Raw genomic sequence first — 27,882 nt, 5'->3', positions numbered from 1 at the left:
GTCCAATCCCAGAAGGTAATTAGATGATTGTGGAGAGGCTGGGTCCCCCTTTCACCAAAAGATCATCTCAGTGGGGGTTTAAAGTAACAGGGATTAATATCTTGACCCTAAATCCAATACGTGACGCAAAGACTACATGAAGAAAATATGATTTGAGTGGTCCAGTATTCCAGACATTGGGGGTATTCATGATGCGCAACAGCATGGATTCAAGTAGATTGTTAATGCCCCTTTAAATAACAAGTGTTCCACTATATTCAGTCATATCACGTGACACACATGTCAGGAACTTCACTGTTGCAACAACATTGGCTAGGATAGTCCACACTGGTTATTTGGTCTTTAAAGAGCCATAAAAAACAGAAGAACAAAAAATAATTAGAAAGAGGATGTAAAACAGGTATGACGAACTAACAGAAGAGCGACAGGAGATGGAAAAAGGAAAGGAAAATCAGAGCATGGAGGTAGAGAGGAAGATGTTTGACATCATGTGCAGCTACCAAAAGTGGTCTCTTAACATTGATTTTGCATTATTGCACTGCAACGGAACCACAGAGGAATGACAATCCACACACAAACACACCCAAACCACTAAGCACACTTTTCACATACACAGGGAGGAACAGGGCCTTTCTTTGCCTTTTTAATGCAATAGTAGGGGGAAGAGGAAGGATAGCCTGTCATTAAAAGAACATTTTGGTGTCTTTAAACCTGCACCTGGGATTACTTTGCAGCTATTTAGCGGTCAATATATATATTTTATCCCTACTACACCAAAGGACCGCAGATTTGGTCCTAGTTTCAAAAAACTTCGTAATTTTTCATTAAAATGCTTCAGATATTTTCAGTCATAGGTAGGTTCAAGTTCATCTGAAAATGTGTGTTGCACAAAGGCAGGTGAAGTCTAAAGCTTGTTCACTGGTCTGAGTTGTAGAGTTCAAGTGGTTGACAAGATCCACCTACTTCTGATTCTTCTGAATCCGTTTTCTGCATAGTGAAGCCCTGCATTTACATGACTTAAGGAGGATTTTATCCTTCAGCAGAAGTTGTGCAAAACAATTAAAAAGGCTACTAAAAATGCTGTACTATTTAAAAAGAAACTTAAAACCCTCCACAACCTACAGTTTGGCATCTGACTTTATCCATACCTCGTTCCTCTTTATCTCATATTGACTGAACATCTTCTTGTAAGGCATTGGATAAATAGAGGGCAGCTGATTTAAAATCAACGGAGTCAGATGATGGATGAGTTGACATGGAAATCCAAGTAAGAAACAGCAGGACTGATTTTGTTTAAAAAAAAAGAAAAAGAAAAAAAGAAAAAAGAAATCCAATTGAGGTGATGTGCATGGGTTTCACACGCAGAAAAAGACAAGGAGAGATTAAATCAGTGATGGTTTAACCTAACTGATAAACTACAATAAGTCTAGTTAGCAGATATTTCACTTAATTACTTAAGTATAATTTTTGATTGCCTTTTCTTTGTATCGTTTTCAAAAATCAAACATTTGAAGGCCTAACCTGATAGATAACCACTGTTCTCCATCATCTGACTCCAACTATGAAGGATAACAATTTTCCTTAATGTGCACCTCAGGCTGTGAGACACAAAGGACGACTCATCAGCCTGATACCTGCGTCAGTTTCTGAAGGCTAGTGTGCATCACACCTAGATCAAGTTTCCAGAATCACGCGGTTCACTAACATCTGATCAGCACGACACACACACACAAACATACACACAGACAGACCACTTGGTGTCTGTCCTTCTCTAGATTTGCAGAACCAGGCCAGCAGCTGAGACGTTGTCCCCTCCACCTGCAGTCTGATAAACCTCAGTGCACACCAGCACTGGTGCTACACAGATGTCATAGTCCTCTTCACTCCAACAGCTGACAGGCCTGGTCTCCTGTAAAGGGATACGCTGGCTTCCCTCCTGTCGGCTAACGGAGAAAGAGTCGTCCATTATGAGCCTCGCCTTGCTGGGATCAATGTCATTAGAGCCACAGACGTGGCGGTTAGCTGTGAGCGAAGCCTTGGCAGTGGCTGACATGGTGTTCTTCCACTTGGAGCCACGAGTCACAATCATGGCTTGAAAAGCCAGCGTGTGGACATGGAGTCGGGTCAGTGGTTTGACTGTAGCTCGGGCACCATTTGCCCGACTTTCTGCACTGGCTTCCTTGTGGCGCTGGTTCAAAATGCGATAGACCTCCCTCATCTGGTCAAGAACAGTAGCTACACGAGGGTTTGGGTCTGACAATACGGTGATGTTGGAGCCTTTGAGCGAGCTAAGCAGGTTTGGAAGTTCCTGCTCATTCATCCCCAAAGAGTCCGCCTGGAAAAGCAGAATTAAGGTAACTCGTTAAAACCGATTTTACTATTTACTACTTTTACATTTTCATCAGGTCTGCACATGTGTGTTGGCTGCTTTGTTATGCTGAGTGGAATAAACTACAGCCTTTGTGTTGAGTGCACAAAGAAAACCATGGCTTTGAGGTCTAGCCACAACAATATTCATTATGTGTTTACAGTATTGAAGAGGCTTGATTATGGGGCAAAATTTGCACCTTTGAAAGCAGCAGAACATCGCATTTCTTCAAAATATGATTATGCAAAAGTGGAAAGCAAATACAGCTCCCACTGAGTCAGCCTGCTTTGCTTTGAGTTTAACTAAGCAAATCTTCCTGGCATCCATCTATTTTCACAAAGCTGACTCATTCTGTTTCTGTAAATAAACATTTTACTTCTTCAGTGTTGGTGATATCATTTTGCTCATTGATCAGTCAAACATACATGGGGAATGACGTAGTGGAGCAGGTCTTCCATGATGCTCTCTTCCACAAAACTTGCCATTTCAAAATGAATTCCAATTTGAGGGGATGAGGAGGAAAGCAGGTGTCCCAGACGGGAGAGGAGGGCTTCTCTCTCACCTGAAATGATCCAAAATAGGTGGAAGATTAAAGAAGAGTTGTAGACGCTGTCAGGCAGATCGCAGGGTGTCAAAAACAAAACAGAACAAAACAAACAAACAAACAAAAAAAACAAAAACAAAGAGAAGCGAAAGGGTACAGTGATGTTAAAGGAAGGAGCAACTCAACAGGAAAGACAAAAGGGTAATGAAAGAGTGGAAAAACAGCAGAGACATGGAGGAAAACAGCAGACCAGAAGACAAAGGTACTGTCAGATCAAATAACACACAGCTGATCTGCTGTGCAAACAGCCTGGCTCAGAGGGGGAAGCTGGTTATCAGCCTATGATACTACCTCTGTGTTTTGTTCTTCTTTTGACATCAGTTCTTACATACAGTGGGGCAAAAAAGTATTTAGTCAGCCACCGATTGTGCAAGTTCCCCCACTTAAAATGATGACAGAGGTCAGTAATTTGCACCAGAGGTACACGTCAACTGTGAGAGACAGAATGTGAGAAAAAAATCCATGAATCCACATGGTAGGATTTGTAAAGAATTTATTCGGAAATTAGGGTGGAAAATAAGTATTTGGTCACCTCAAACAAGGAAAATCTCTGGCCCTCACAGACCTGTAACGTCTTCTGTAAGAAGCTTTTCTGTCCCCCACTCGTTACCTGTATGAATGGCACCTGTTTGAACTCATCATCTGTATAAAAGACACCTGTCCACAGCCTCAAACAGTCAGACTCCAAACAGCCATGGCCAAGACCAAAGAGCTTTCAAAGGACACCAGGAAAAGTATTGTAGACCTGCACCAGACTGGGAAGAGTGAATCTACAATAGGCAAGCAGCTTGGTGTGAAAAAAATCAACTGTGGGAGCAATCATCAGAAAATGGAAGACATACAAGACCACTGATAATCTCCCTCGATCTGGGGCTCCACGCAAGATCTCATCCCGTGGGGTCAAAATGATCATGAGAACGGTGAGCAAAGATCCCAGAACCACACGGGGGAACCTGGTGAATGACCTGCAGAGAGCTGGGACCAAAGTAACAAAGGTCACCATCAGTAACACGCTACAACGGCAGGGAATCAAATCCCGCAGTGCCAGACGTGTTCCGCTGCTGAAGCCAGTGCATGTCCAGGCCCGTCTGAAGTTTGCCAGAGAGCACATGGATGATACAGCAGAGGATTGGGAGAATGTCATGTGGTCAGATGAAACCAAAGTAGAACTTTTTGGTATAAACTCAACTCGTCGTGTTTGGAGGAAGAAGAATACTGAGTTGCATCCCAAGAACACCATACCTACTGTGAAGCATGGGGGTGGAAACATCATGCTATGGGGCTGTTTTTCTGCCAAGGGGACAGGACGACTGATCCGTGTTAAGGACAGAATGAATGGGGCCATGTGTCGTGAGATTTTGAGCCAAAACCTCCTTCCATCAGTGAGAACTTTGAAGATGAAACGAGGCTGGGTCTTCCAACATGACAATGATCCAAAACACACCGCCCGGGCAACAAAGGAGTGGCTCCGTAAGAAGCATTTGAAAGTCCTGGAGTGGCCTAGCCAGTCTCCAGACCTCAACCCCATAGAAAATCTGTGGCGGGAGTTGAAAGTCCGTGTTGCTCGGCGACAGCCCCAAAACATCACTGCTCTCGAGAAGATCTGCATGGAGGAATGGGCCAAAATACCAGCTACTGTGTGTGCAAACCTGGTAAAGACCTATAGTAAACGTTTGACCTCTGTTATTGCCAACAAAGGTTATGTTACAAAGTATTGAGTTGTATTTTTGTTATTGACCAAATACTTATTTTCCACCCTGATTTACGAATAAATTCTTTACAAAGCCTACCATGTGGATTCATGGATTTTTTTTTTTTTTTTCACATTCTGTCTCTCACAGTTGAAGTGTACCTCTGGTGCAAATTACTGACCTCTGTCATCATTTTAGGTGGGGGAACTTGCACAATCGGTGGCTGACTAAATACTTTTTTGCCCCACTGTACAGCTATCACCAAATGTGGCCAAAATCCAGCCAACTTCAAGTGTCACTGGTCAGTATGCTTAACTATGCTTAAAGCCCTGAGCTTTCATAGACACTACCTGATAAAGGTGCATGGGATCATATATCCACGATCTCCTGATTACAAACCCTCAACAATTTGCGTCACTGTGAGAACAGCTCCAGGTAACAGTGATACACAGCTGGGACATTTCGTGTCCTGCCTCTAGCACGCTCTACTCAGACACCACCCTCGTGTAAACAAATTTGAGCATTTCCAGTAGTGAGAGTTGACAATCTCAACTCCAGACAATGACCCAAATTATCTACCAACTTTGTCCAGAGTTCATATTTAAGGTGAAACCTCTTTCCTTTTGATAACTACAATTAGTAGAATTTTAATCTCCAGGTGATATGAGAGAGTAACGCTAACCTCAAACTGCTTTGGTTAACCCAGGATAATACGTTCAACGTCAGCGAGCCCAACTGTGCATCAGAAAGAAGGGAACACCTTTCTTACCTGACCGGAAAGGGAAGTTGTCCATCATTTGGAGCCCTCCCACCACCAGTAGGTCAGGTTTGAAGTCTATAAGTTTCTGAGCAAACTCCTCCATAGAGGACAGGTAGGGGTTATTGGCATCGCTGTGAATGATGTATCTACAGAACACAAACACACAAACGAAGTGAACAACTATCACCTCAGAGCACCGTGTACACACGCACTCCACGCTTCTGATGCATCTGTATGACACCTACCTATTGGCTCTACGTGAGGTATAGCGCCCCCAGCGGGCACCAGTTGGATACTCCAGAATCAGATGAATGTCTGGCTCATCTATCACTTTACCTGCCACTGAGGAGATAAAAGGAATATCACAAAGTACATAAAAATTACAAAACGGAAATTTCATTCAAAGTAAAATGGATGCATCACTTTGTCTTATTTCGAGTACCTGTAATGTGCTGCGACAGGACATCAGTAAAATCGGTGCTGAAAGTTCCCCCTAGCAACACATCACATCCCTCGGTTGCCATGCGACTAGCCATTACTGGAGCATTGCCGCCTACTGACCATCTGTTTCCAGGTAAGTCACGGGCCCCCTCGACCAGCTCGCTAAAGAGGGTTTCATTTAGCATAAAACGCCTGTGGGAGAAGAAAAAAAACTTTGGTTTAAACTGTGAAAGTGAAAACTGACATTACTGTGATTTATGGTGCTTAAATTACATTATTAATTAACTTTCCACAGAATGAAAAAAAACAAAACAACAGCATCTGCCACTAATATGATCGCTTAACTTCTTTCCTGCATATTGATATGTCCTGCACCACCCTGGGTTAAGAGACTGAACCCCAAGTTGCTCTACGATCTAGTGCTCTAGTGTGTGAATGGGTGTGTGAATGGGTGGATGACTGGATGTGTAAAGCGCTTTGGGGTCCTTAGGGACTAGTAAAGTGCTATACAAATACAGGCCATTTACCATTTACGATGATTTCATCGGAGTATGAATGTGTTTATGAGTGTGCTTTGATTGTTCCAGCGCTAGCAAAGCTCTATATAAGAACCAGCCTATTTACCATTTATCCTCACATAAGTCTCTTGGCATCCCAAAAGTCATAGAGAAACCCATTCTGACCTTCTCTATACTTTTCCATCAACACTCTCAAACATCACATCTTCAGTGCTCTCTGTCAATATGAGACGATACTGCTGCTGTCTGATCATCACCATCTTAACCCACTTTCAAGAACTCTTTCTCATAGCTTCATCGTATGGCTCACCAGCTTTATCCCTCTGTAGTTGCTACAGCTTTACACATCGCCCAAGTTCTTGAAAGTTGGTATCGTTCCACTGCCATCTCTACTCAACATCTCCATACCTCCACAAGTGTTTTATCTGGACCAACTGCCTTTCCTCTCTTCATCCTCTTCAAAGGTTCCCTCACTTCCTCCTTACTAATCCTTTGCAATTCCCCACACACTCTTGCTGTCTTCTCTCTCTGCTCCTTAAAGTACCTCTTTCAGTCTTCAACACACTCTCTTCAGTCATTAGTACATTTCTATCTGTATCCTCCACAATCCTGAAACAGTGCACATCCTTTCCACCTGGATCTTTTCCTTTCCACCTCCTATGCCACCTCTCTCTTCCTAAACACCTAGACTCCCAGTACTCCCACTGCTGCAATGCAGTGGGAGACGAAGGCTGAAATATATTACTTCTATATCCATCCTTTTGAGCATTAAAAGTGGGGTGATCATAAAGAAAAGTGCAGTAGGACTCTCACTAAACATACAATATGATCACCCTCAGGATGCCAGAATGCTGGATATCAGAATGAAACAGCATGAGGACTCGGCTTGGTTGCCAGATAATTGCATCTCATTCTTGCTTATCAGTTAACGCAGCGGTCCCCAACCTTTTTTGCGCCACGGACCGGTTTGTGCCCGACAATATTTTCACGGACCGGCCTTTAAGGTGTCGCGGATAAATACAACAAAATAAAACTAGTACCGATACTGAAAAAAAAAGATTGATTCATAACACACGTGAAAAGACCCAGGAAAACAGAGTTAACGAAAAAAACGATAACAAAATAACGCTAAAAACCGATAAAAACCCTGAAAACCATACATTTCACACCCGAGTCTCAACTCTCGCGGCCCGGTACCAGTCCGTGGCCCGGGGGTTGGGGACTGCTGAGTTAACGCTCACACAGCAGCTTTCTTATAGCCTGAAGTCACAAATATAAATACTTGTTAAAACATTTTTTTTTTAAATGCACATCTCCAATGATAGGTAGAACAAACAGCCGTAATAACAAAGCACCCTTTCAAAATAAGCATCTTTATCCAGATAAAAAACAATTTTCTCTTGTTCTTTGAACATATTATTAGACATTTATTCATTTAGATTAGATGCTTCAGAATGACTCTGCATGGTATTTACACAAAGTCTAAATACATTCAGTCATTTGGCTGCCATTAAGAACGTACAATCCCCAAAACGGGCAGTATAAGGACCAGAGAAATAAGTTTAAATGTTAAAAAAGACACAGTTTCTGTCTCTAACAGAAAAGTCTTAATTCATGTTAGCGCGCATTCTTTTTCTATGTGGGTTCCTGCTGATTCTGTAGTCTTGTTGCCCTTAGGGTGTTTTATTCCAGACAATGAACAAGAGCTCACAGGCGCCAGAACACGAGCAGTCAGCAATGACTGAGCAGATCAGGGAGATTAATTCAACTGTATTCTCAAGACTTAAAAAGCCTTTTCAAACATAAACAGCAGCAAAAATGAAAAAAAAAAAACAAAACAAAAAAAACTGTATACTTTCAGTACAAACACCTCAAATTCCAGTTTAAGATTAAAAGGAAAATTCAGAAGAAAAAACTCAGAGCACCGATAGGACTGCAAATATTTGAATAGCCACAATTTTATTTATTCAAAGTACATGTGTATCTATGTGTATATACTCAAAATTTGCTTCCAGATCTGGACCTCTACTTTTAAATGGGCTCATCTTCACACAGACATCACTTACTCTGCAGCTGCTCCTGGTGCAAAGAAATATGCAAAGCTCTGAGCCAGCTGCTCCACATTTTCTAGGTAGTCATGATGCAGGGGCTGGTCTGTGGGCTGGATGCCTGTTTTATTAAGCAGTGACACACTGTCTACTATCAGGTCAACACAACCTCCAAAACCTGTGAATGAAAAAGAGAGAAAGAAACTCAAAGAGGCAATATTCATTTGGAAATCAGGACAGGGAGAACACTGGTATGACTAGTCACACTGCTTTTACCTTTGTGCTCCAAAGCCACTAAAATAACCTCACAAATCATGTAAGGTGTGCCCCAACTTCATCAGCATTTAAAAGCAAACTAGACAACATTCCTGCTTAGCCCTTGAGTTTAGTTGCAGGTTGAATTCATTTTTAAATTTTAGGCCTTTTCTATTGTTACTGGACTACACTTGACAGTGTCATTTCTCTTCCTTTTACAGGTTATAACCAGTGTTTTTTGTTTTTTCTATCACTGTTTATAATAACAATAATAATTTTCCTTTTTACTATATCATTGCTGTTTTTTTGTATTGATGAAGTTTTACGTTATAAACATGGTGCCATGCTACGATTTCTGTGATAGCATATGCCGTATGAAGTACGTGTGTTTTTCCCGCCTGAAACAAAATGTGCTAAATATATACAATTTTGTTTGAAAATAAAACATACTAAATAGTGAGAAATCCACACAACCTGCAGCTGCTGTGCCCAGTACGGCTGCATTTATCTCCAATCACAGCTGAAATAGTGACACACTGTCAGAGTTTCAGCTGCTGGATCAATCATATGTCCCATCAGCAGATATAGAAGCTCTGAGCTTCACAGATGCCGGTCATGTCTGAACAGGGGCCAACGCTTCAGGCAGGCAGGCAACTTTGTCTGAATTTGCAACCCTATCTTTTTTTCCTGCTGTAGCTTCATATAAAAAATATAAAATAACCTTTTGGGATACAGTTAGATTTGCTTTCATAAGGTTAATATGAATATGGTGCATTTTATAGTCCTTCAGGACCCTGTCACAGAAAGCAGGTTTAGTGGAAACTCAGAGTTTGTTAACCCTGAGAGGAGATGAGTGAGTTTACTGTTCCTGAAACAGAGCCAACTTAACCTAACCTGTTCCCCTATATATTTTATTGAACAGAGCTTCTCTCTGAATGTTCCCTCATGCTGCACCTGCACCATCTCTATGACACCATTTCATTTCCCCCATTATTACAGTCAATGTCAAAGCTGTTTACATCTTTACAAACAGTTAAATGCTGGTTAATCTTCTTATTAAATCAATCATGAATGTAAGGATAACAGTGGACATCAATGGGCACTGTGGATTAGCTCAGAATAAAATAAAGAAGTTGCCCAATTGTTAGTTAACTTGCACTGCACATTTTGTAATCCCTGTTACAATAAAACTAACTTTTATTGCACTTTAGGCAAAAAAAAAAGAAAGAAAAAAAGCCAAAAAAGATCAAAGATCAATAATTTCTCATGCTGGAATAAATGATGCTACTGTTGTTGTCTGCGCCACTTAAGATTCTTAAATGGGACTAAATGCAGTTTAAAGTGAGATTTTAAAAACAGGCTAAAGACTGGATGTTGAGCAACATTTTGAAAAGCTGCAATATCCGAAAAGGATTTGCACCACTAAATCAACAAAAATCTGTCTTCCTTGTGCTGTGGAAATCCAAAAGTCAGTTTACAGCTGAATAATTATATTTAAGAAATGTAAAATGTCATATTTGGTCACATTTTTAACCATTTATCTGTCTATGAAAAATCAAGAGTGGGTAACTGATGACTGAGTGGACTGGTTGAAGTTTCATCTATTTCTGGAGCTGAAAACTCAAAGAGTTAATTAAGACAGAATTTAGAGTTAGCATTTGTCAAACCTGTTTCTGGGTCAGGGCTCAGGTTAAGTGTCAGTAAGCCATTATTTATGTTGTACTGTTCAATCCTGCAACTAATAGCAATAAACGTTAATCCATCCCTCATGGCCAACTCTGCTCTGATACGAGTGCTCAAAATAACAGACTCCAGCACTTTATTTAGCGTTAGCACAATTGAGCAGCAGCATCAATAACAGCCTGGTAGCACACCCGGACAGTGTCTTTATTGCGGCTGGGGATTTTAACCACGCGGACCTGAAATCTGTACTTCACAATTTCCACCGTAATGTGAAGTGTGCTACCAGAGGAGATAGAACGTTGGACCAGGTGTACACCAACATGGCGAATGCGTACAGAGCCCAGGCTTATCCCCACCTGGGTCTGTCAGACCATCTCTCCCTTCTGCTACACCCAATATACACACAAAAGATCAAGAGCACTGGGATTACAACCAAAACCGTGAGAACATGGCCGCAGGATGCTATTCCGATGCTTCAGGACTGTTTCCACTGCACAGACTGGGATGTATTCAAGGTGCAGGACACTGACAATCGTGTCGCATTGGACAGTTACACCTCCACTGTCTTGGACTACATCTGTTTCTGTGTGGACAATGTAACAACTTGGAAACGATTCCGTGTGTTCCCTAATAATCCACCCTGGATGACACACGGAGTTCAACAACTTATTCGAACAAGGAACAACGCTTTCAAATCCGGGGACCAGGAGGCATACAGTGCTGCCAGGGCCAACCTGAGAAGAGGCATCAAGACTGCCAAGCAGCAGCACAGGAGGCGTATCGAGGCCAGGTTTGAGAACAACACAAACCCAAGGCAGGTCTGGGAGGGCATCAGGGCTATCACGGACTACAAAAGAAGAACACCATCACCCTCAGCCGACAGTTCTACTCTGGCTGAGGATCTAAATCTCTTTTATGCCCGTTTTGACAGGGAGAACACCGACCCTGTCCTGTCCCCTCTCCCCTCAACCGACCCTGCTCCGGTCCTGAGCACTCATGAGCTGAGGCGTGTGTTCCGGAGCATTAACACCAGGAAGGCGGCCGGGCCGGATGGAGTGCTGGGCCGGGTGCTAAAAGACTGTGCTGCGGACCTGGCGGACGTCTTCACCTCTATATATAACACCTCGTTGTCCTGTTCACTGGTACCATCCTGTTTCAAAGCAGCAACCATCGTTCCCATCCCAAAACAGTCAAATGTCACATGTCTGAACGATTTCAGACTTGTGGCACTCACCCCCATTCCCGCCAAATGCCTGGAGAGACTGGTCATTAAACACATCAGAGCTGCTTTTCCACCATCCCTGGACTCGCACCAGTTTGCATACAGGGAGAACCGGTCAACCGAGGATGCGATCGCCACAGTGCTGCACACATTACTGAAGCACTTGGAACACAGGAACACCTATGCACGGCTCCTCTTTGTAGACTACAGCTCGGCTTTTAATACCATCCGGCCATACAAACTCCGTCCCAAACTCCACCAACTGGGACTTAACTCCTCTCTGTGCAACTGGATTGTGGACTTCCTCACTAACCGTAGACAGAGTGTCAGAGTGGGTAAGAACACCTCTTCCACCCTTGTGGTCAACACCGGTGCCCCTCAGGGGTGTGTTCTGAGCCCTCTGCTATACACTCTCTTCACCCATGACTGTATTTCCTCCTGCGCGTCCAATCTCATTGTTAAGTTTGCAGATGACACTACAGTGCTCGGACTTATATCCAACAATGATGAGACAAACTATAGGACAGAGGTGCAACAACTAGAGTCATGGTGCCACGACAATAACTTGGTCTTAAACACCAAAAAGACCAAGGAGATCATTGTAGATTTCCGGAAGAGGGGTCATAACAACCATCTGCCTCTCTTCATTGGCAGTGAGGCGGTGGAGAGGGTGAGCAGTTTTAAATTCTTGGGGGTAACTGTGACCGAGGACCTGTCCTGGGGCAACCATATCACCTCAGTTGTACGGAAGGCCCAACAGCGCCTCTACTACCTGAGGAGACTGCGGAGCGCACACATTCCCAGATCTCTGATGTTGAACTTCTACAACTGTGCCATCAGCAGCGTTCTGACGTATGGATTTCTAGTGTGGTTCCCCAGCTGCACCAAGGCCGATCAGCAAGCACTCCAGCGGGTGGTGAAAGAAGCTGGCAGAATTATTGGAACAAGTCTGCCAGAGATCAGTAATATCTTCCCCACTCGCTGTCTGAGGAGGGTGCACAGTATCCTGCGGGACCAACATCACCCTACGCGCCACCTTTTCCATCTGCTGCCCTCAGGGAGAAGGTACAGGTCTATACAGGCCAGAACATCCAGACTGGCCAACAGCCTGTATCCACAGGCTGTGAGGCTCCTGAACTCTCTGCCCCCCTCTCACGGACAATAACCATATCCAACTTCTTAATAGCAATGAACTGGTCTGCATTGGTGCATCATATCTTTATTCTCTTCCCCCTCCTGCCCTCCCCCTCTTTCTTAAATAGATAACTATCATATCTGATATCATATCTCACAGTACAATAATATTGAATGGGTTGCATTGTTGTATTTTGTCATGTTTCTCAGGTCTTTGTCTGAATTTCTACGAACATTATTGCTAAGGATTGTCTTATTGCATTGGAGTCACACTGGGTTAAATATGTACACTTGGGTTTTAAGGGGTATTTATTATTTTCTTCTTTTTTTTGGGGTTGTATGGAAGCCCCAAACGCAATTTCATTGTTCTTGACAATGACAATAAATAAATAAATACTAAAATACTAAATACTAAATACAGCACATGTTGCCAGTATGTTGTTGTTTATTTTTCTGGTTATTTATGAACCCTTTTGGCACCATGAAAACAAGCTTTTACTTATAGTTTGTTCTAATTTGATGTGACACACAAACACATGCAACTAGTCAACAACAGCAACAAAAACAACAACAAGGCTGATTCTGATCTTTTGGCAGAAATTTCTTATAATCGCATTTACATCAGGTTGTACTGTTGCTGAGCTTATTGGTAACCTATTGGGTAAAGGCTGGACAGACAAGTTGATTCTTATTGAGTGTCTGTGCGATGGTCCAAAGCACAAGGTTTTAGGACTTGCTCACGAGACAAAACACTGGATTACTATAAGAATACCAGAGCTTACATCACATGAGCCTGCACAGTTGTTTTTAAGAAGTTCAAAGTACAACCAAGGGTTTTGCTGCTTATAAACTTCTGGCAGGTAAACTCACAAGACTGTTCAAAACATCTTAACTATTTATTTCTAAGTGGGGTTTGTTTACTCAAGCATAAATAAATAAATACTCTAATATATCTTTATTATAAAAAGGCCAAAAATAAGAGGAAAGTGGACAGACATCTGTTATTTAAGATAACACAAACACTCTTCCTTAATGTCATGCAGAGAAGTTGTCATTATATTCATAATCTCCCCAAACCATCTGTTTTCATCCAGAAAAAAACCCCCAAGCTCCAAAAAATATTAAGCTTCCTTTGCTAGTTAAGTAGTGTATATATTACTGATAACTGCAGATACTGCCCCACCTTACACATTACTGAAGTGAATGTCATAATTGGCTCAAGTCATTGTTGAAATCATTGGATGCATCCTTACTGGAAGATAATTACCAAACAGGAAAACAGCTAAAACACACACAAAAAAACTGATCTTCTGTTTAAAAGAAAGTGGAAAAGTTGTATTTTAATTAAATATATTTTCCTTTATATGCCAAACGCCAAACCTGTAACCCGGAGCACACTCATTGAGACTTTATTTCTAAGCTGGAACTAATCATCTTATCTGGTGACCACCTTTCATGGTTATTGCCCCTCCGCACCATCTATTCAGGCTTCAACACACAACCTTATTTATTTCCATAAGAAACCCCTAAATGTACTTTTCTCAGTTTACTAAAGTTTGACATTAAATATGAGGCAAATATTATCCACTGCGTTAACAACTTATTTTCTGTTAGTGAATGCGGGCAGTGACTAATGTTACTGTTATTCTGGCGCCGTTTACCTGATCGATCATTAATCCACAAACCCCTGAAATTAGGTTGCACTCATACAGTCTATGGTTAGGCTAGCCACCGTTAGCTAGCTCGTAACGCTTACCAATCGCTACTCTGGGTCTGGCGACGTTATTCATCCCCACTTTCTGCTCAGCCCGGAGCAGGGAGGAAAGGACTGTGTCCAGTCGGTCGTCCAGCACTGCATTCTGGGGTGACCGGAACCAGAGGGCCAACACAACCACAAATAAGGACACGACAGACCCATATTTCACCCACGGTACCCTGCCTCCCGCCTCCATCGCTCGCTCTCTTGCTCTGTGTACAAGCGCTCTCTCCCCCTGCGCTGCAGCTGAAAAGCTGTGCTCTAGGTTATCTGTTTTGGTCGCCCGAGTGTCCCGGATGTACCTTAATGGGGCGGATACCGAACAGTGGATTTTCTGCGATACTAAGAAAAATCACTTCAACTGCATTCTTGTCTCTTTTACAAATACCCCCCCCCCCCCCAAAAAAAAAAAAATCAAACAAACAAACAAACAAAATCGTCGCTTCAAATTCTGTTTTAAGAGGTGCTGTTTAGTTGGGGAACGGGAAACGCTTACGTGGAAAACTAATGAGGGGAGGGACGTGGACGGGTTTGTTTTTGCTGACAAGGCGGAAGTGGCTCGTTTGTCTTTTTTTCAGTTTAACAGTTTAGCCTTTGATTAAAAGTTCACTACACAATTATTGCGGCGAAAACGATCCTAAATATGTTTTTTCCAAATCTATTAAAAAGCTTCATGAATTGGATAATGGATCCGTTATTTTATAATTTTCTGTTATGGAGACAAGAAAATTAATAAGTAATCAAAATTATACTTTTCTAACTATTTTATAAAAAGTTATATGGTGCCATTGTTAAAATTTGAATAGCAGAGTTGCATATGATATCAGAGTAGAATAGATAAATATATCATTTGTGTTTGTAGATTATTACAAATAAATATTCAGGTCCACAAATGTTAATACTGTTTACTTATATATGCAATATTTGTTTCATATGGATGTCCACAGGATTGCAAATTGGTACTAGTGTTGTTGTTTTTTCCTCAGAAAATGATCCAAGTTGGGGAAAGTAATGGACTGAAAATGAAGGCTAAATGTAGTTTTATGTATACACATAAGGAAACATTGAAATGAATCCATATTCTTTTGGTAAAGTTGGTTAGTGACACTGTGCTGTTAGCGACACTGAATCCAGTCAGTCAGACACACACACACACACACACACACACACACACACACACACACAAAAAAAACCCCACACTTTTGCCATGCCACCCTTTTTGAAAATAAGTTTTGGTAAGAGCATTTCATGTATGCTGAGACAAATTGCAGTGCAGTGATCTTATATGTAAATGTTAAAAGAAGTTAATTAACAATTAAAAGAGATGTGTAAACAGAGCAAATATGAAAGAAGCACCTTTATTACCAACTTTAATTGATATGCTTGTAAGGCAGTTTTGTATTTTAAATGGTTTGGAATAACTTTAACAACTAGGTTTACATTTTGTCCCAGAAGTGTGTATTTTACACAAATAATTTTGCATTTTGCTTCAAATTCATTGGTGGGACAGAAAATGTGATTGTCAAATTTTGTATTTTTAATCAATTGGATGTTGCTTTTTCTGGTATATAAATTACAACCAAAACCGAGATGCAGGGAGTCATAATTGCATTAAAAATAATAAATCATTTAAGAGTTACTGGCGGAAAGTTATGAATCATATTGTCATGTGTAATCACTTGAGAATTAACAACATCAAAACTTTACATTTGTGATAGCTCAAGTTTCTCTATTATCTGCTTAATCCAGGAAAAAGATTTTGTAATAGCACACACACACACACACACACACACACACACACACACACACACACCAAGATTTTTTTTAATTTTTTTTTTTTATTTCAAAACATAACAGTTATGCGCCAATATTATAGTTATAACAGGCAGCCAACACTGCATTTAATTTCCAACCAAGTTTAAAAACACTAACTGGCACCTGTGACAGTCCATCCTGACATTATGGAGTAGCACTGAGAAATTATAAATTCAATATAAAAGCTGTGATCATTACAAATTAGACACATTCGTCAAAATGACATTGCGCTGTTCTAAAACAATCCATGCTGTCAAAATAAATTTAATCACTTCTACAACAGTAATAGCCTGTTTTGAAGCAACCAAATGCTAATGCCTGTCTAAAATAAAATTTCTCCTGTCTGTCTAAGAGGTGAAAACATCAACTCCAGCACTTTCTCCTCAGGTTCATCACATTTCTGTCACATCCCATCTGCAAATTCACCTCGCTTTAGTTTTTAAAGCCGGTGTGCAAAGTGATCAGCGCGCTTTAGGTAAAAAGGACTAAAAGCAGTTAATTTTGTCAGCTGTGTCTTCTGGTCAGTGGAGTGCATCGCCCTCTAGTGATAGTGTAATGATGCTACAGCTGAAAACCTGCAGGTACAAAAGGAGAAAAATGGGAAATTAAAGCAAGGATGACTCTTAAAGTTGGCACACCAGCCTGCTGGACTTGCATCGAGTTAATGTGGGTCTACATGTAACTGACAGCAGAAGAAAATCTGAATCCATTTCTGAATTATGCATGTAAGAAAAGTCAGAAGTACATTATGAATAATCTTTTAAATCCATACTTAAAAATAATAATAATAAAAAAAAAAAAAAAAAAAAAAATCTCACACATAAAATCCATCTGTTTACCATCTTACCTTAGTTTTTATTTGGGAATCCCTGCCACAATCTCAGATTCAATACCACAGTGATCTGAACCACGCAGGAATTTAAAGTATCCTAAAAAACAAAAAACAAAAACAGAATTTACTTCAATTTCCTAAACTGAAGAAAACACGTGAACATCTATAAACAGCACCATTTGCCCATTTTGAGTGAGGGAGTATTACTATAATTTACTGTAAGAGAAGAATTTCTCATTTACTGGTAGAGTTGTGTAAACGAGCTAGAACAATGTCAAGAAAACATTTGTAAAAGTTAAAGACGTAAAGACCCCCTTTCAGAGCATTTAATGATTATTGTTTAAAAAAATAAATAAATGAATAAAAAAAATAGAGCGAACAGGGTTTCAGCTTTGGTGTCATGAAGTCAGTCTGTTTTACATGTAAAATAAAGTCAAATATAGAAGTGTGTGCTCCTGATATAAATAATGTATAATTAAAAATAATACATCTGTCTTAATGAAGATCAAGTCCTTGTGATTCTGAACAAAATACTGATTCAGCTATAAGACTCCCCATTCCATTTTACAGGATTATACTGTAGTATTTTCAGTAGTGACTCCCCTTGCATAGCATGATGACTACGTGTGTTAACAGTATTAAACTGCCTCTGCTCACCATTATCACCCCAATCAGTGTTCCAGGAGTTGGCACAGAGCCAGTAGGGAGTGCCATTTTCCTCTCCCCAGCCCAGGATCTTGATGGCGTGACCACCGACAGCAGAACCAGACACATGTTGATAAACACCTGGATAAGACAGAACAAATCCATTAGAGCTCACCTAAAGTTGTTTTTTTTTTTTTTAGTACAATATAGTGAAGAGACTGGGTGTGTATTCTAATAGTGTCTATTTCATACTAAGTCACATTCAAGGCACCTTAAATACTAGAATATCAAACTGCATCTAGCTGCAGTTGGAGATTTCCAGCATGAAAGCCTGTTAACTTTTCACACACAAACCTCTGCAAAAGCTAAACAAAGAGGAGCTTCAGTTCAAATCAATGTTAAGAGGACACAATCCCACACTATATGCTTATGCTTCAGCCACAAAGTAAAAGTGAATTTGTGAAATGGCAGGCAGGGTGACCATTACATGTGTGATGAGTTCATGTGTTCTTACCAGTCTTGTACAGAACAAAGTCGTCATAGACTGTAAACGCTCCCTCTACAGGGCCGTTCTTGTAGATCTCATACTGAATCTGCTGTTCGTCTGATGGCACGCTGTAAGATGTTTTACCTGCAACACACAGAGTCAAGATATGTGTGCATACAGCCTTGTTCACCAACATAAAAAAAATAATAATAAAATATTGCATGTAGAAGTTTATAATATGTGTAATTAAAAAAAACAAAAAAAAAAAACAACAACAACCGGAAAATCAAAGTTCATCTGCACAATAGCTATTTGAATATCAGGATAAGGAGTTCCCTCAGATTTCATATAATATCCATTTGTTATAATTCAATAACAATTTGTTTTGTTACGTTGCAATTATTACTCATAATTATGCAGACTGAGACAATATTACAAACCTTATTTATGATAAATATACATTTCTTTCTGCTGCTCTTACCATAGTGCTTGTCCTGTGTATAGCTTGGTGTGTATCCAGACTCACACTGGCGGACACACTCTGGTGTGTCACCACCCTCCCCAGTGCAGGGAGGTCTGCTGCCATTCACATGGTGCTCACAGGGGGCGATGGTGTAGGGCCTGCAGCCTGCAGACACAAGGATATAGTGTCTCTACTGTAATCACACCCAACATGCGCATAACTGCATCAATCTATCAGAAACACACTCACCAATGTGGGAATCATAGAGACCCCCAGAGACCAGCCCTTCATTTGCCCAGAAGTCCCAGGCAGCTGAAGGGTAGCCACCATTACATCTAAAAAACACACACACAGAAAAACAAAACATTACTTACTAAAAATGAACTTATTTAAGGAAAGCGCCAAACTTTCTTTCCCTCTCTTAGTACCAATTGTATCATCTATATCTGCTGCTCTTTTCCCCAGATTAAGGTTTTTATGTCATAGTTTGGTTCATTATATTTAATTATCAAAGTTCAGTGATCCTGGTAAATAATTATAATCTTAATAGCTTGATCTTTAATATTTTAGTGATTTCAGTTATCTGATGGGTAAGAACTGCTCACCCCATGCCACAGCTGTCACAGCAGGTCAGCAGATCCTCTGAGGAGATCTCCACATTGACCTTCCCATTGCTGTGAATGCATACACGATCAGAGATGGCCTCTGCAGCACCAAACGCCTGGACCCACAACAACAAAGACATGAAGCAGGGAAACAGATCATCGCAAAATTTGAAAAGCAAAGGTTTCATTCTTGTCCTAAGAGCTGAGCTCCATTCTCTTCCTTAATGAGGGTTTGTTTTTGTTTTTTTTAAGTTTCTTAGGCAATTTCAGATTACAGAGCTCTTGAAGAGTCTAGCTACATGTGGTGACATTGAGCAGCTTCTCACCCAGCAGGATCCACAGGAGCCCTGGTCTCTGATCTCTTTCAGAGTGGGACAGTTAGGCCACTGCTGTCTAGCATCAAATTCTTTTGGCAGCTTCAAATCTCCAGCATATTGAACCCTGCAGAGGAAACCAGAAGTTTTACTTACTATTGTTTTAGTAAAGTAGGGCTGCACAATTAATGATTGTGCAAAACTGAATATGCATGCTCCATCAATCCAACCAAAAGCAAATTAAACATACCCTAAACCACCGCTTAAATACGTGCCTACATGAGCCAATCACAGCCGTTCCCTGCACTGCAGAGGTTAAAGTTGACTGTACTACTCTGGACGAGCAACACCACAATAAAATATAAATGCAAGAAAAGTCAGATGCCTTCCAGAACTCAGCCCTGAAAGAAGATCATACACTCTTTGGAAACATTTTGGATTTGGCACGGGTGATCCTAACTAGGGATGGGTATCGAAAACCGGTTCTTGTTGAGAACCGGTTCCCACCGGTTCAATTCCTTGGAATTGTTTGCCATTTTTGCCAGTCGCCCTGAATGACATCACCACGTTGCGGAGCGTCATTTACCTGGCAGGAAACATGGCGGCTCAAACACTCAAAAGCTTGATTATACTTTACGAGAACGGATGACGACAGAGCAACTTGCAATACTTGCAAAGTAGATCTTTCATTTAAGGGAGGAAACACTACGAATATGCAAAAGCATTTGCTCACAAAACACGATGACCTTAAATGAATGTCATGTTTTTAATTCCGCTCTGGACTAGTGAATCTCAACCCAGCAGCAGCGGTAACGTTTGCACATCCTCTCCCGTTAATGCGGCAGATAAATATTCAACTAACAGTGCATATTATGTTAGCGCGATCTGCCTTATTACAAAACCTGCCATTACTGTGCATTTAGGTGACCATGATGAGAGAGACAGACAGAGTCTGGCTGGCTCAGATGCTGGCAGTTCTCGCTGCAGTCTACCGGTAGCGTCTCCTTTCAGGCCAGGATAGACGAATGTCACCGAGCAGTGACTAAGTTTGTGGTCAAAGGCTTGCACCCATTTGCCACAGCAGATGCCCCGATTTACGGTAAGTGAATGTGTTTAATTGTAGGCAGGGACATTACTGGATATTCTTGTGTAATTGCTACAGAATAATTTATGTTATACTTTGTTATTACTACAGAAGAATATTGATTTTATTATTTTACATTTACAATTTTTTTTTTCCGGGGACCCTGTGACACCCCATTGAAGAGCTGTAGGCTGGATCTCTTAAGGATCTCTTAAGATCTCACTGTTGGGTTTGTAAGGCCATGTTACTCCTAAATTTCTATCTTGTTCAAAGAGAAGATATAAAACAAAGTTCTAAGCTAATCGACCTTAGTGTTCTCCTTTTTTAAAAAGAATTGATAAGAGAATCGAATCGTTAAACAGAATCGAAAATGGAATCGGAATCGTGAAAATCTTATCAATACCCATCCCTAATCCTAACTAGAAGAACTCCTATGCAGCGAGTGCCATAGAGTTGTATCTGCATCACAACTCAACTTATTCAACTCCCTGAAAACCCATCAGAAAATGCAGCATAATGACTGCAGGAAGACTTGTATGTGATGCAAGAGCTGCTAATGTGAATCGACCTGCATCCTACAGACATCCATAACAACAAGCCTATTCCTCCGGCTCACAAAGGCATACTGAAATCACCACAGACTTGTCCAATAAACAGAGAGTACTGAAGGCTTCAAGAAAACAGTTACCTTCCTAAACAAAAGATTACTGCCTTAAGCAGTGGAAATACCCACGCTGTATGAAAAACACTCCAGGGGAAAGGGACCCACAGCTGTCGAGTACTATGATTTATATTCACTTTAATTATGCAGCTACGATGAATGAAGTGAAAGACTTTAAATTCAGCTTCCAAGAGATGCTCTCAGGTGAATAAGTACATTATTTAATTTTATTAAAGAAGTTTTATTTAACAAGAATGTGGCACAATGTAAAAATTAAAACAAATAATTTTGATTTCATTACTCAAAATAAGTGATTAGCATTTTAGCCATAATCATGTAGCCCTATTGGTAAGTTTCCAGTGACACTGAGAATAATGTGAAAGTACAGTCAACTATCCTGTGGTCAGCGTAGGTTGAAATATTCTGATGTCAGGGATCGTTAGAGGACTTGTTTCGCAACCACAGAACATATGACTAAGACTCACATGACTGGCAGTTTGGGTCCCTTCAGCATTGTACCACACAGCTTGCGCACATAACTATAATCGGCGTTATGGAAGTTGTGGCCAGCCTGCAAGACAGGGAGGAGATTTAGTCAAACACTTTTACTCTCAGAGGTCTGTCATAAATTAAATTAAAAAACAATTCACTCACCTTCCAGGTAGTATTCAGTTTATTGATGTGATTGACCATCTCACTAGACAGTGGATGGAGGTGGGGTCTGGCCAGGCTCACTGACAAGCTGGCAGCCAACAGGAGGAAGGCTGCATGCCACATCTTGCCTGAAAGACAAGTTAATAAGTTTGGTTTAGCTGTGGTAATTTATTCTGTTACTGCATCATGTCATAAACAAAGACTTCATTTCAGTAACCGGCTAAATGAGCCTTTTGATTTTCTTGAACATTCACAAGTCTAGCTAGAGTTCAAAAACAGGAAGTAGAGGTTTATTTGTATTTTAAAATCCTCAGCTGTTCTCCAGCTCTGCTGGATTTTCACATTTGTAGTCAATACACTGCTGCAGCTACACACAGTATGATATTCACCCTTTAAGATAGACTCCTGAAACTACATCACCACTTAAAAGGTCACAGCTGATTGAACACCATCACACTGCTTGAAGCTACGAGTGGAAAAAAAAAAAATGATGCAGAGAGAGCGGAGAAAGACCTCTTAGAGTCAGTCATGCGTCAAAGTCCCCTTCAGTGGTTAAAGATGCTGCCTCAGCAAATGCTCCAATGATTTCAACGATTTTAGTCGATTTTGATAAGCAGCCACGCGGTAAAGGAAGAAAAAAAAAAAAAAAAAAAATTCCTTTGCACTCCCCCCACTGTTAAAGATTCTGGGTTTCAGTTCATATGGCACAGACGACAGGACCAACGATACAGGAAACTGGCTCCAGTGTGTGAATAATACAGGCCACATTATAGAAAGTAAAATGCAATGGGGTGAGCCGAAATTAGTTCCATTACAGACAGATAACGTAGCCTACTAAAAAGAGGAGTGGAGAGTGCTCGGTAATAGCAGGAAGTCCAGAGAAATCAATACCAGTGCAGACACTCTGCTTCTTCTGGGATCAGATGATCTAACTACAAACTATTTAATCTGATGAGACTGTGCCCCAAAATTATTTTACAAGCAAAAGTAAAGAACAAAGGCTTGTACATGAATGCATCCAGCCAAAAATGTTTACTCTGGCTTACTGTGCCAGTAAGCCAGAGTAAACATTCCATTGAAAACAGAAGTCAGTTATGTTGTTGAATACGTGAAATCCCCACACCTGCTCAGACAGGTCCTGTTTTAAAAACAAAACCACAAGCCTGCTTGAGAAACAGAACATGTGAATTTCTGTGAAGCTGGTTTCTATCACATGATGGATTATGAAAAAAAAAAAAAAAAAAAAAAAAAAAAAAAGCATATCAAAAAGGAAGTAAGAACAGGCAGTTTCCCGTAGCAGAATGACACATTCGCTCTGAGATCACACCAAAGCACTGCCTTGCTGCTCAATAAAAGACAGCATGTTTACAGGTCATGTGCAGAGAGATTTCTGAGTGTCCTCCAGTTTTTGGATTATTTTGAATTCTTGTGCATGTGCTATAAAAACAATAACTGCTATGCTAAAGAAACCATTCCATGTGTGCAAACTAAGTACAGTGTAATATTACACACACACACACACACACACACACACACACACACACACACACACACACACACACACACACACACACACACACACACACACACACACACACACACACACACACACACACAAAAAAATCTTATTAAGGACAAGACAAATTTGAATGGTAGAACATGTTTGAAAGACACCAAATGGTTTTTTGGTTAATTCTCTAGAGAAGTGGTTTCTTTCTATCAAAAGATTTTTTTTTTTTTTGAGGAAGTGGATGAGAAACCCGCTGAGCTGTCTTTTCCAAGTACTAAGTCAGTACCTTTGAATGCACTCATGCCACAGTTGAGTTAAGCTGCTGAGTCATACTGAGACCTTTGTTTAGGCACAGTTCTGTTCATGTAAAGAAAACCCTCCACATTAAGTTTGATGACAGTTTAGCGTTGATATTAACACATTGTTAAAGGCCAAGAGGCCATAAATGTTCCCCTGTGTGGTTTAAGCGAAAGACAAAAAAAACTGATGAGTCAAAGCCAAAGCCATCGAAAGACATACAGGAGAAAGGAAAACTTTAGTTTCTAAATCTTTTCTTCAGTTTCTTATCTTCCTTTTAGATAAGAACCAACCTCTGAAGGCAATTCAATCATTTGAAACTATTTATGCTCCCTCTTGTCTACTTAAACTTAAAAAAAACAAACAAAAAAAAAAAACTTATGGCCTTCTTAAGGTCCTTTTACCAAGCTGCTGGAATAGTTAGTGTACCTCGACACCCTTTCAAAAGATAGTATTTCATTTCCTACTGTTTAAAGTGTGCAGGTCCAAAACTTGCCACGGCTGTTGACATAGCGAGATTTTACTGGAGGTCAAAGCATACGACTCATGTTTTTCATATTCAAACAATCTGACAGGGGCATTGCTTTCCTGGAAGGAAATTATAGGATAACATTTCATCATAGTATAAAGGTGTTCAGTTACAACTAGTTTGTGTAGTTTTTCCCCTGTCGATAACTGAGCCACCAGATCTACACACTAGTGGGGGAGCAAACGTTGTGGGTTTTTCCTTTAAATTGTCACACAGTTTTATGCCCACAAGGTGTGGTAACAAACATATCGGACTACATGCTTTACTCTTGATCACTTCCTTATTCCTTCCTATAACGCTGAGGTGTTTGAGGTGCGTGACAGTAGAAGTAAACCTTTCTTTGTTCTGAACAATACACCGCTATAGTCCTTAGAATAATTTCACTTCTCTCTGGTTAACCCCTCCACCTGGGAGCCTCTGTATGCAGCTCACATGTTCACAACTAACTAAACAAAGCTTCAGTATATAATTTGTTTCCAGTTTTTTTCCTCTTCTTTTTGAAAGAAAAAGGATGGCTCAGAGGACGCTCTTATGAAACACAGTTTCACTTTCCATTTCCCCGACTGAATTCAGGATTATATTACACAATATTCTAACCCCCCCAAAATCCCTTTTTATGTTATCGAAATACTGCCTGCCTATACCAAAACGCACAGAATAATCAATAACGAATGATAAGAATAAGTCATGTGTGTTTCTTTGGGGGGGGAAATGGCTTCACCCGTTTCAAAACATCTGACCGTGAAGCTAAAACGGGTCACCCAGTCATAAACAACATTCAATCCATGCAATCAAATAAGCTAACTGGCACCCAGAAGCTCAAAATCGGTTTTAGCATGTTATTGGTGACGACTAGTGATGAAAATATGAGCTATACTTGGCCTTTTTTTAACCTGGTTTCTATGAGTTTATGTGACCGATTTAGCTAGCGGTCAGCTCTCCGTGTAAACGATGTAGCGGCTAAAATCGGAAGAAAACAATAAATAACAACAAATATTTACCGGCAGTATGTTTTTCAACCGATGAGTTTGATCAGCTCTACAGCTCCAGATCCCCAACCTCAGCCGGCTAACGTAAGTACAAAAGAGTATTCGGGCGTTAAAAACGGCCCCTTTCAGCTTTTATTTACTCCTGATAGCACGTGAACTGATCACATGAACTCAAAGCATGTGATCTAACCGTCATCCACGCGGTCATCGAGCTCTTCCGTTAGTTTAAACCAGTCCTGACTTCTTACAGATAAAGTCAACCATCTGAATTAGAATCCATGAAAAACGATATATAAATATAAATATTTTTATTTTAATGTTAATATATGCATTTATTTATTTATTTTATTTTATTAATGAAAATGTGGAAGAACCGCTGGGTTGTGCTGTGTTAGTTTTTTTTTTTTTTTTGGAACTTAATCAGAATGAAAACCCTGCAGTTTAAAAATTTATTTGGACGCATTTTTTTTTTTTACTTAGATGATATTCTATTTATTGTAACTGAAACTGACTTCGATATTAGATTTTGATTTTGATATACCTTTATTATATCATGGTATTACAATGTGACATAAAAGTGATTTGTGAGTTTTGAGGTATTTGTCTTTGTCTTTGCGTTGTGTAGTATAGTAAAACACCCAAATTATCATCCTTATATATAAAGGTAGTACTGCCAAGGTGCTACAGGAATAAAAAGTAGAACAGCTGCAATCTAAATGAAAATGAAATGTAATATAACTGTAATGCATTTGTAAGCAAGCTGCGCAAAACTTTTAATGGAGATGTGCATGGTGGTCAAATAAAAACTGAACTGAAAGCTGTGATATAATTTCCAGAGAAAGAGTACTGGGCCCAGGAAACCTTGGTGCTGTGCTGGTATCAGGAAAAGATGATTACATTTGGTCAAAACACAGTTAACTGGGACCAGTGAGATTTTTTCAAGCTCAAATAACCATTTGTTATTTATCTGTTTAAGAAAGTCTGCAATAAATACACAGACTGTGTAAATTATCTTTTTTCCCCTATATTATCTCTGTACTGCATGTGGATGTGTTTTTGAGCCAACATTGGTTTTCATGTGATTTTTACATCTAGTTTTATTCATCTGAGTAGTGTCCTGTGATTTGACCCTGATTGTGCTTTTGATCACTGATCACAGAGAAAGAGATGATTGTCCAGCTGCTTTCTCTTCCTTTTATGACTGTCATCTGACTTTGAAAGTGATGAGTTGGGAAAAAAAACGCAAGCACACCACATCAAATGTAATTATTTTTTTTACCAAGTGGCGTAAGAGCACATCCTAATTCTAACAAAAAAGTGCTTTCACCAGAGCAGGTGACTCAGTTTCACATAGGAATATTAGACTGTATTAAGGAACAGTCTAGGGTCACGTTACAGTTTGTCAAAGGACTATCTAGTTTTGAAAATAATTATGTTTTTGTGCATTAATAATTCAGAGCAATCATATTTTTATGATATTATGATGAAACCGTCTATTATGGAACTGCTTGTTGACATAGATCTCACTTCTCAGCTCCTTTGGCTAAATTCTTGAATGACAGCCAAAGTTTTTAGAACTTTATGTAAAATATTTTACAACAATTTGAAGTTTAAAAAGAAAAGTTTAGAAAATGACTAAGTAAAATTGGCCACAATTTGAACAAATAATATTTACAAATGTCTTTGAGTGCAAAATAGAGACCACTCCAAAATGTGCCAGCATTGCTTTATTTTATAAGTCTGCACATGAAGAACAATTCATGTAGTTAAAAAAAAACCTGCTCATTGAAGGGGTGTATGTCAGGATTATGAGTATTGTAAAGCATAGTTATCCTTCTTGTGTTACAACAGGGTTACAACAATTTGGGTGCATTGAGGAGCGACTCAAACATCCATTTTATTGAGCAATAGCGTGCATGCTAGGCTACAAGGGACAAAACTGTGTGAGGACTTGGTCAGTGTCCAGAGAGATAACAGAAACAGGCTGTCCAGTAATCTGTTTTATAACTGGACTACACACCGTAGGCCCTTCCATTATGAAAAAATGTAAGCGCTCTATTTCTTTAAAAAGTAGAGAGTAAAACCTTTTACTTTTCAAAAGTATTCACTGTAAAGCTCAACAGCAGTGGGTTAGCCTGAGATAAATAACAGTCTGATACAGTAGGTATGCACTCTCAGAGAAAATACGCACTCAAGGGTTGCACTTCTTGAGTCTGCTGTCATTCTGATGAATTATTTAAACATCTTGAGCATCTTTGTTTACACAGTGTCAAAGAAATGTTTCATTTTGCAGCAGTGATTTATATTTTGGCACCAAAACTTGATTTTGACACATGAAATTAAAGGTTTGAACAAGCTATAGCCTTTTGCACGTTATTTATAATGCTTTGATGAGTGTATGAGATGTTTTGATCTTTATATTTGATGACCTTTGAGAAAGTTTCCAGAGATGTGCTAGGATAAAGCTCGTGCTGCTGCACTTCCACTGATATGTGTCTATTTCTCAGAATCATAGTG

At 40.1% G+C, this 27,882-nt stretch overlaps 2 protein-coding genes across 2 annotated transcripts; both read right to left on the bottom strand.

The window, feature by feature from the left end:
• Window positions 1-1,250: 1,250 nt before the first annotated feature.
• On the bottom strand, window positions 1,251-14,946 carry adpgk2 (ADP-dependent glucokinase 2). The gene is made up of 7 exons (XM_085397861.1): window positions 14,481-14,946; window positions 8,449-8,608; window positions 5,866-6,056; window positions 5,669-5,765; window positions 5,433-5,569; window positions 2,794-2,930; window positions 1,251-2,335 (listed from the first exon to the last, which is right to left on the bottom strand). The coding sequence occupies exons 1-7, from the start codon at window positions 14,674-14,676 to the stop codon at window positions 1,772-1,774; spliced, it is 1,482 nt and encodes a 493-aa protein (XP_085253987.1). The 5' UTR covers window positions 14,677-14,946; the 3' UTR covers window positions 1,251-1,771.
• A 1,352-nt stretch (window positions 14,947-16,298) lies between these two features.
• Window positions 16,299-25,541, bottom strand: ctsba (cathepsin Ba). The gene is made up of 11 exons (XM_085397737.1): window positions 25,378-25,541; window positions 22,041-22,168; window positions 21,872-21,957; window positions 19,654-19,768; window positions 19,328-19,443; window positions 18,972-19,057; window positions 18,741-18,887; window positions 18,287-18,403; window positions 17,785-17,913; window positions 17,143-17,224; window positions 16,299-16,870 (listed from the first exon to the last, which is right to left on the bottom strand). The coding sequence occupies exons 2-10, from the start codon at window positions 22,161-22,163 to the stop codon at window positions 17,151-17,153; spliced, it is 993 nt and encodes a 330-aa protein (XP_085253863.1). The 5' UTR covers window positions 22,164-22,168; window positions 25,378-25,541; the 3' UTR covers window positions 16,299-16,870; window positions 17,143-17,150.
• Between the last annotated feature and the right edge of the window lie 2,341 nt (window positions 25,542-27,882).

The sequence above is a fragment of the Rhamphochromis longiceps genome, linkage group LG1 (assembly GCF_057381845.1).
Source record: "Rhamphochromis longiceps isolate RC_006_pf linkage group LG1, R_longiceps_female_GT1.1, whole genome shotgun sequence".
Lineage (NCBI taxonomy): Eukaryota > Metazoa > Chordata > Actinopteri > Cichliformes > Cichlidae > Rhamphochromis > Rhamphochromis longiceps.
The sequence above is the reverse complement of the archived record's forward strand: the minus strand, read 5'-3'. Positions and strand labels throughout refer to the sequence as shown.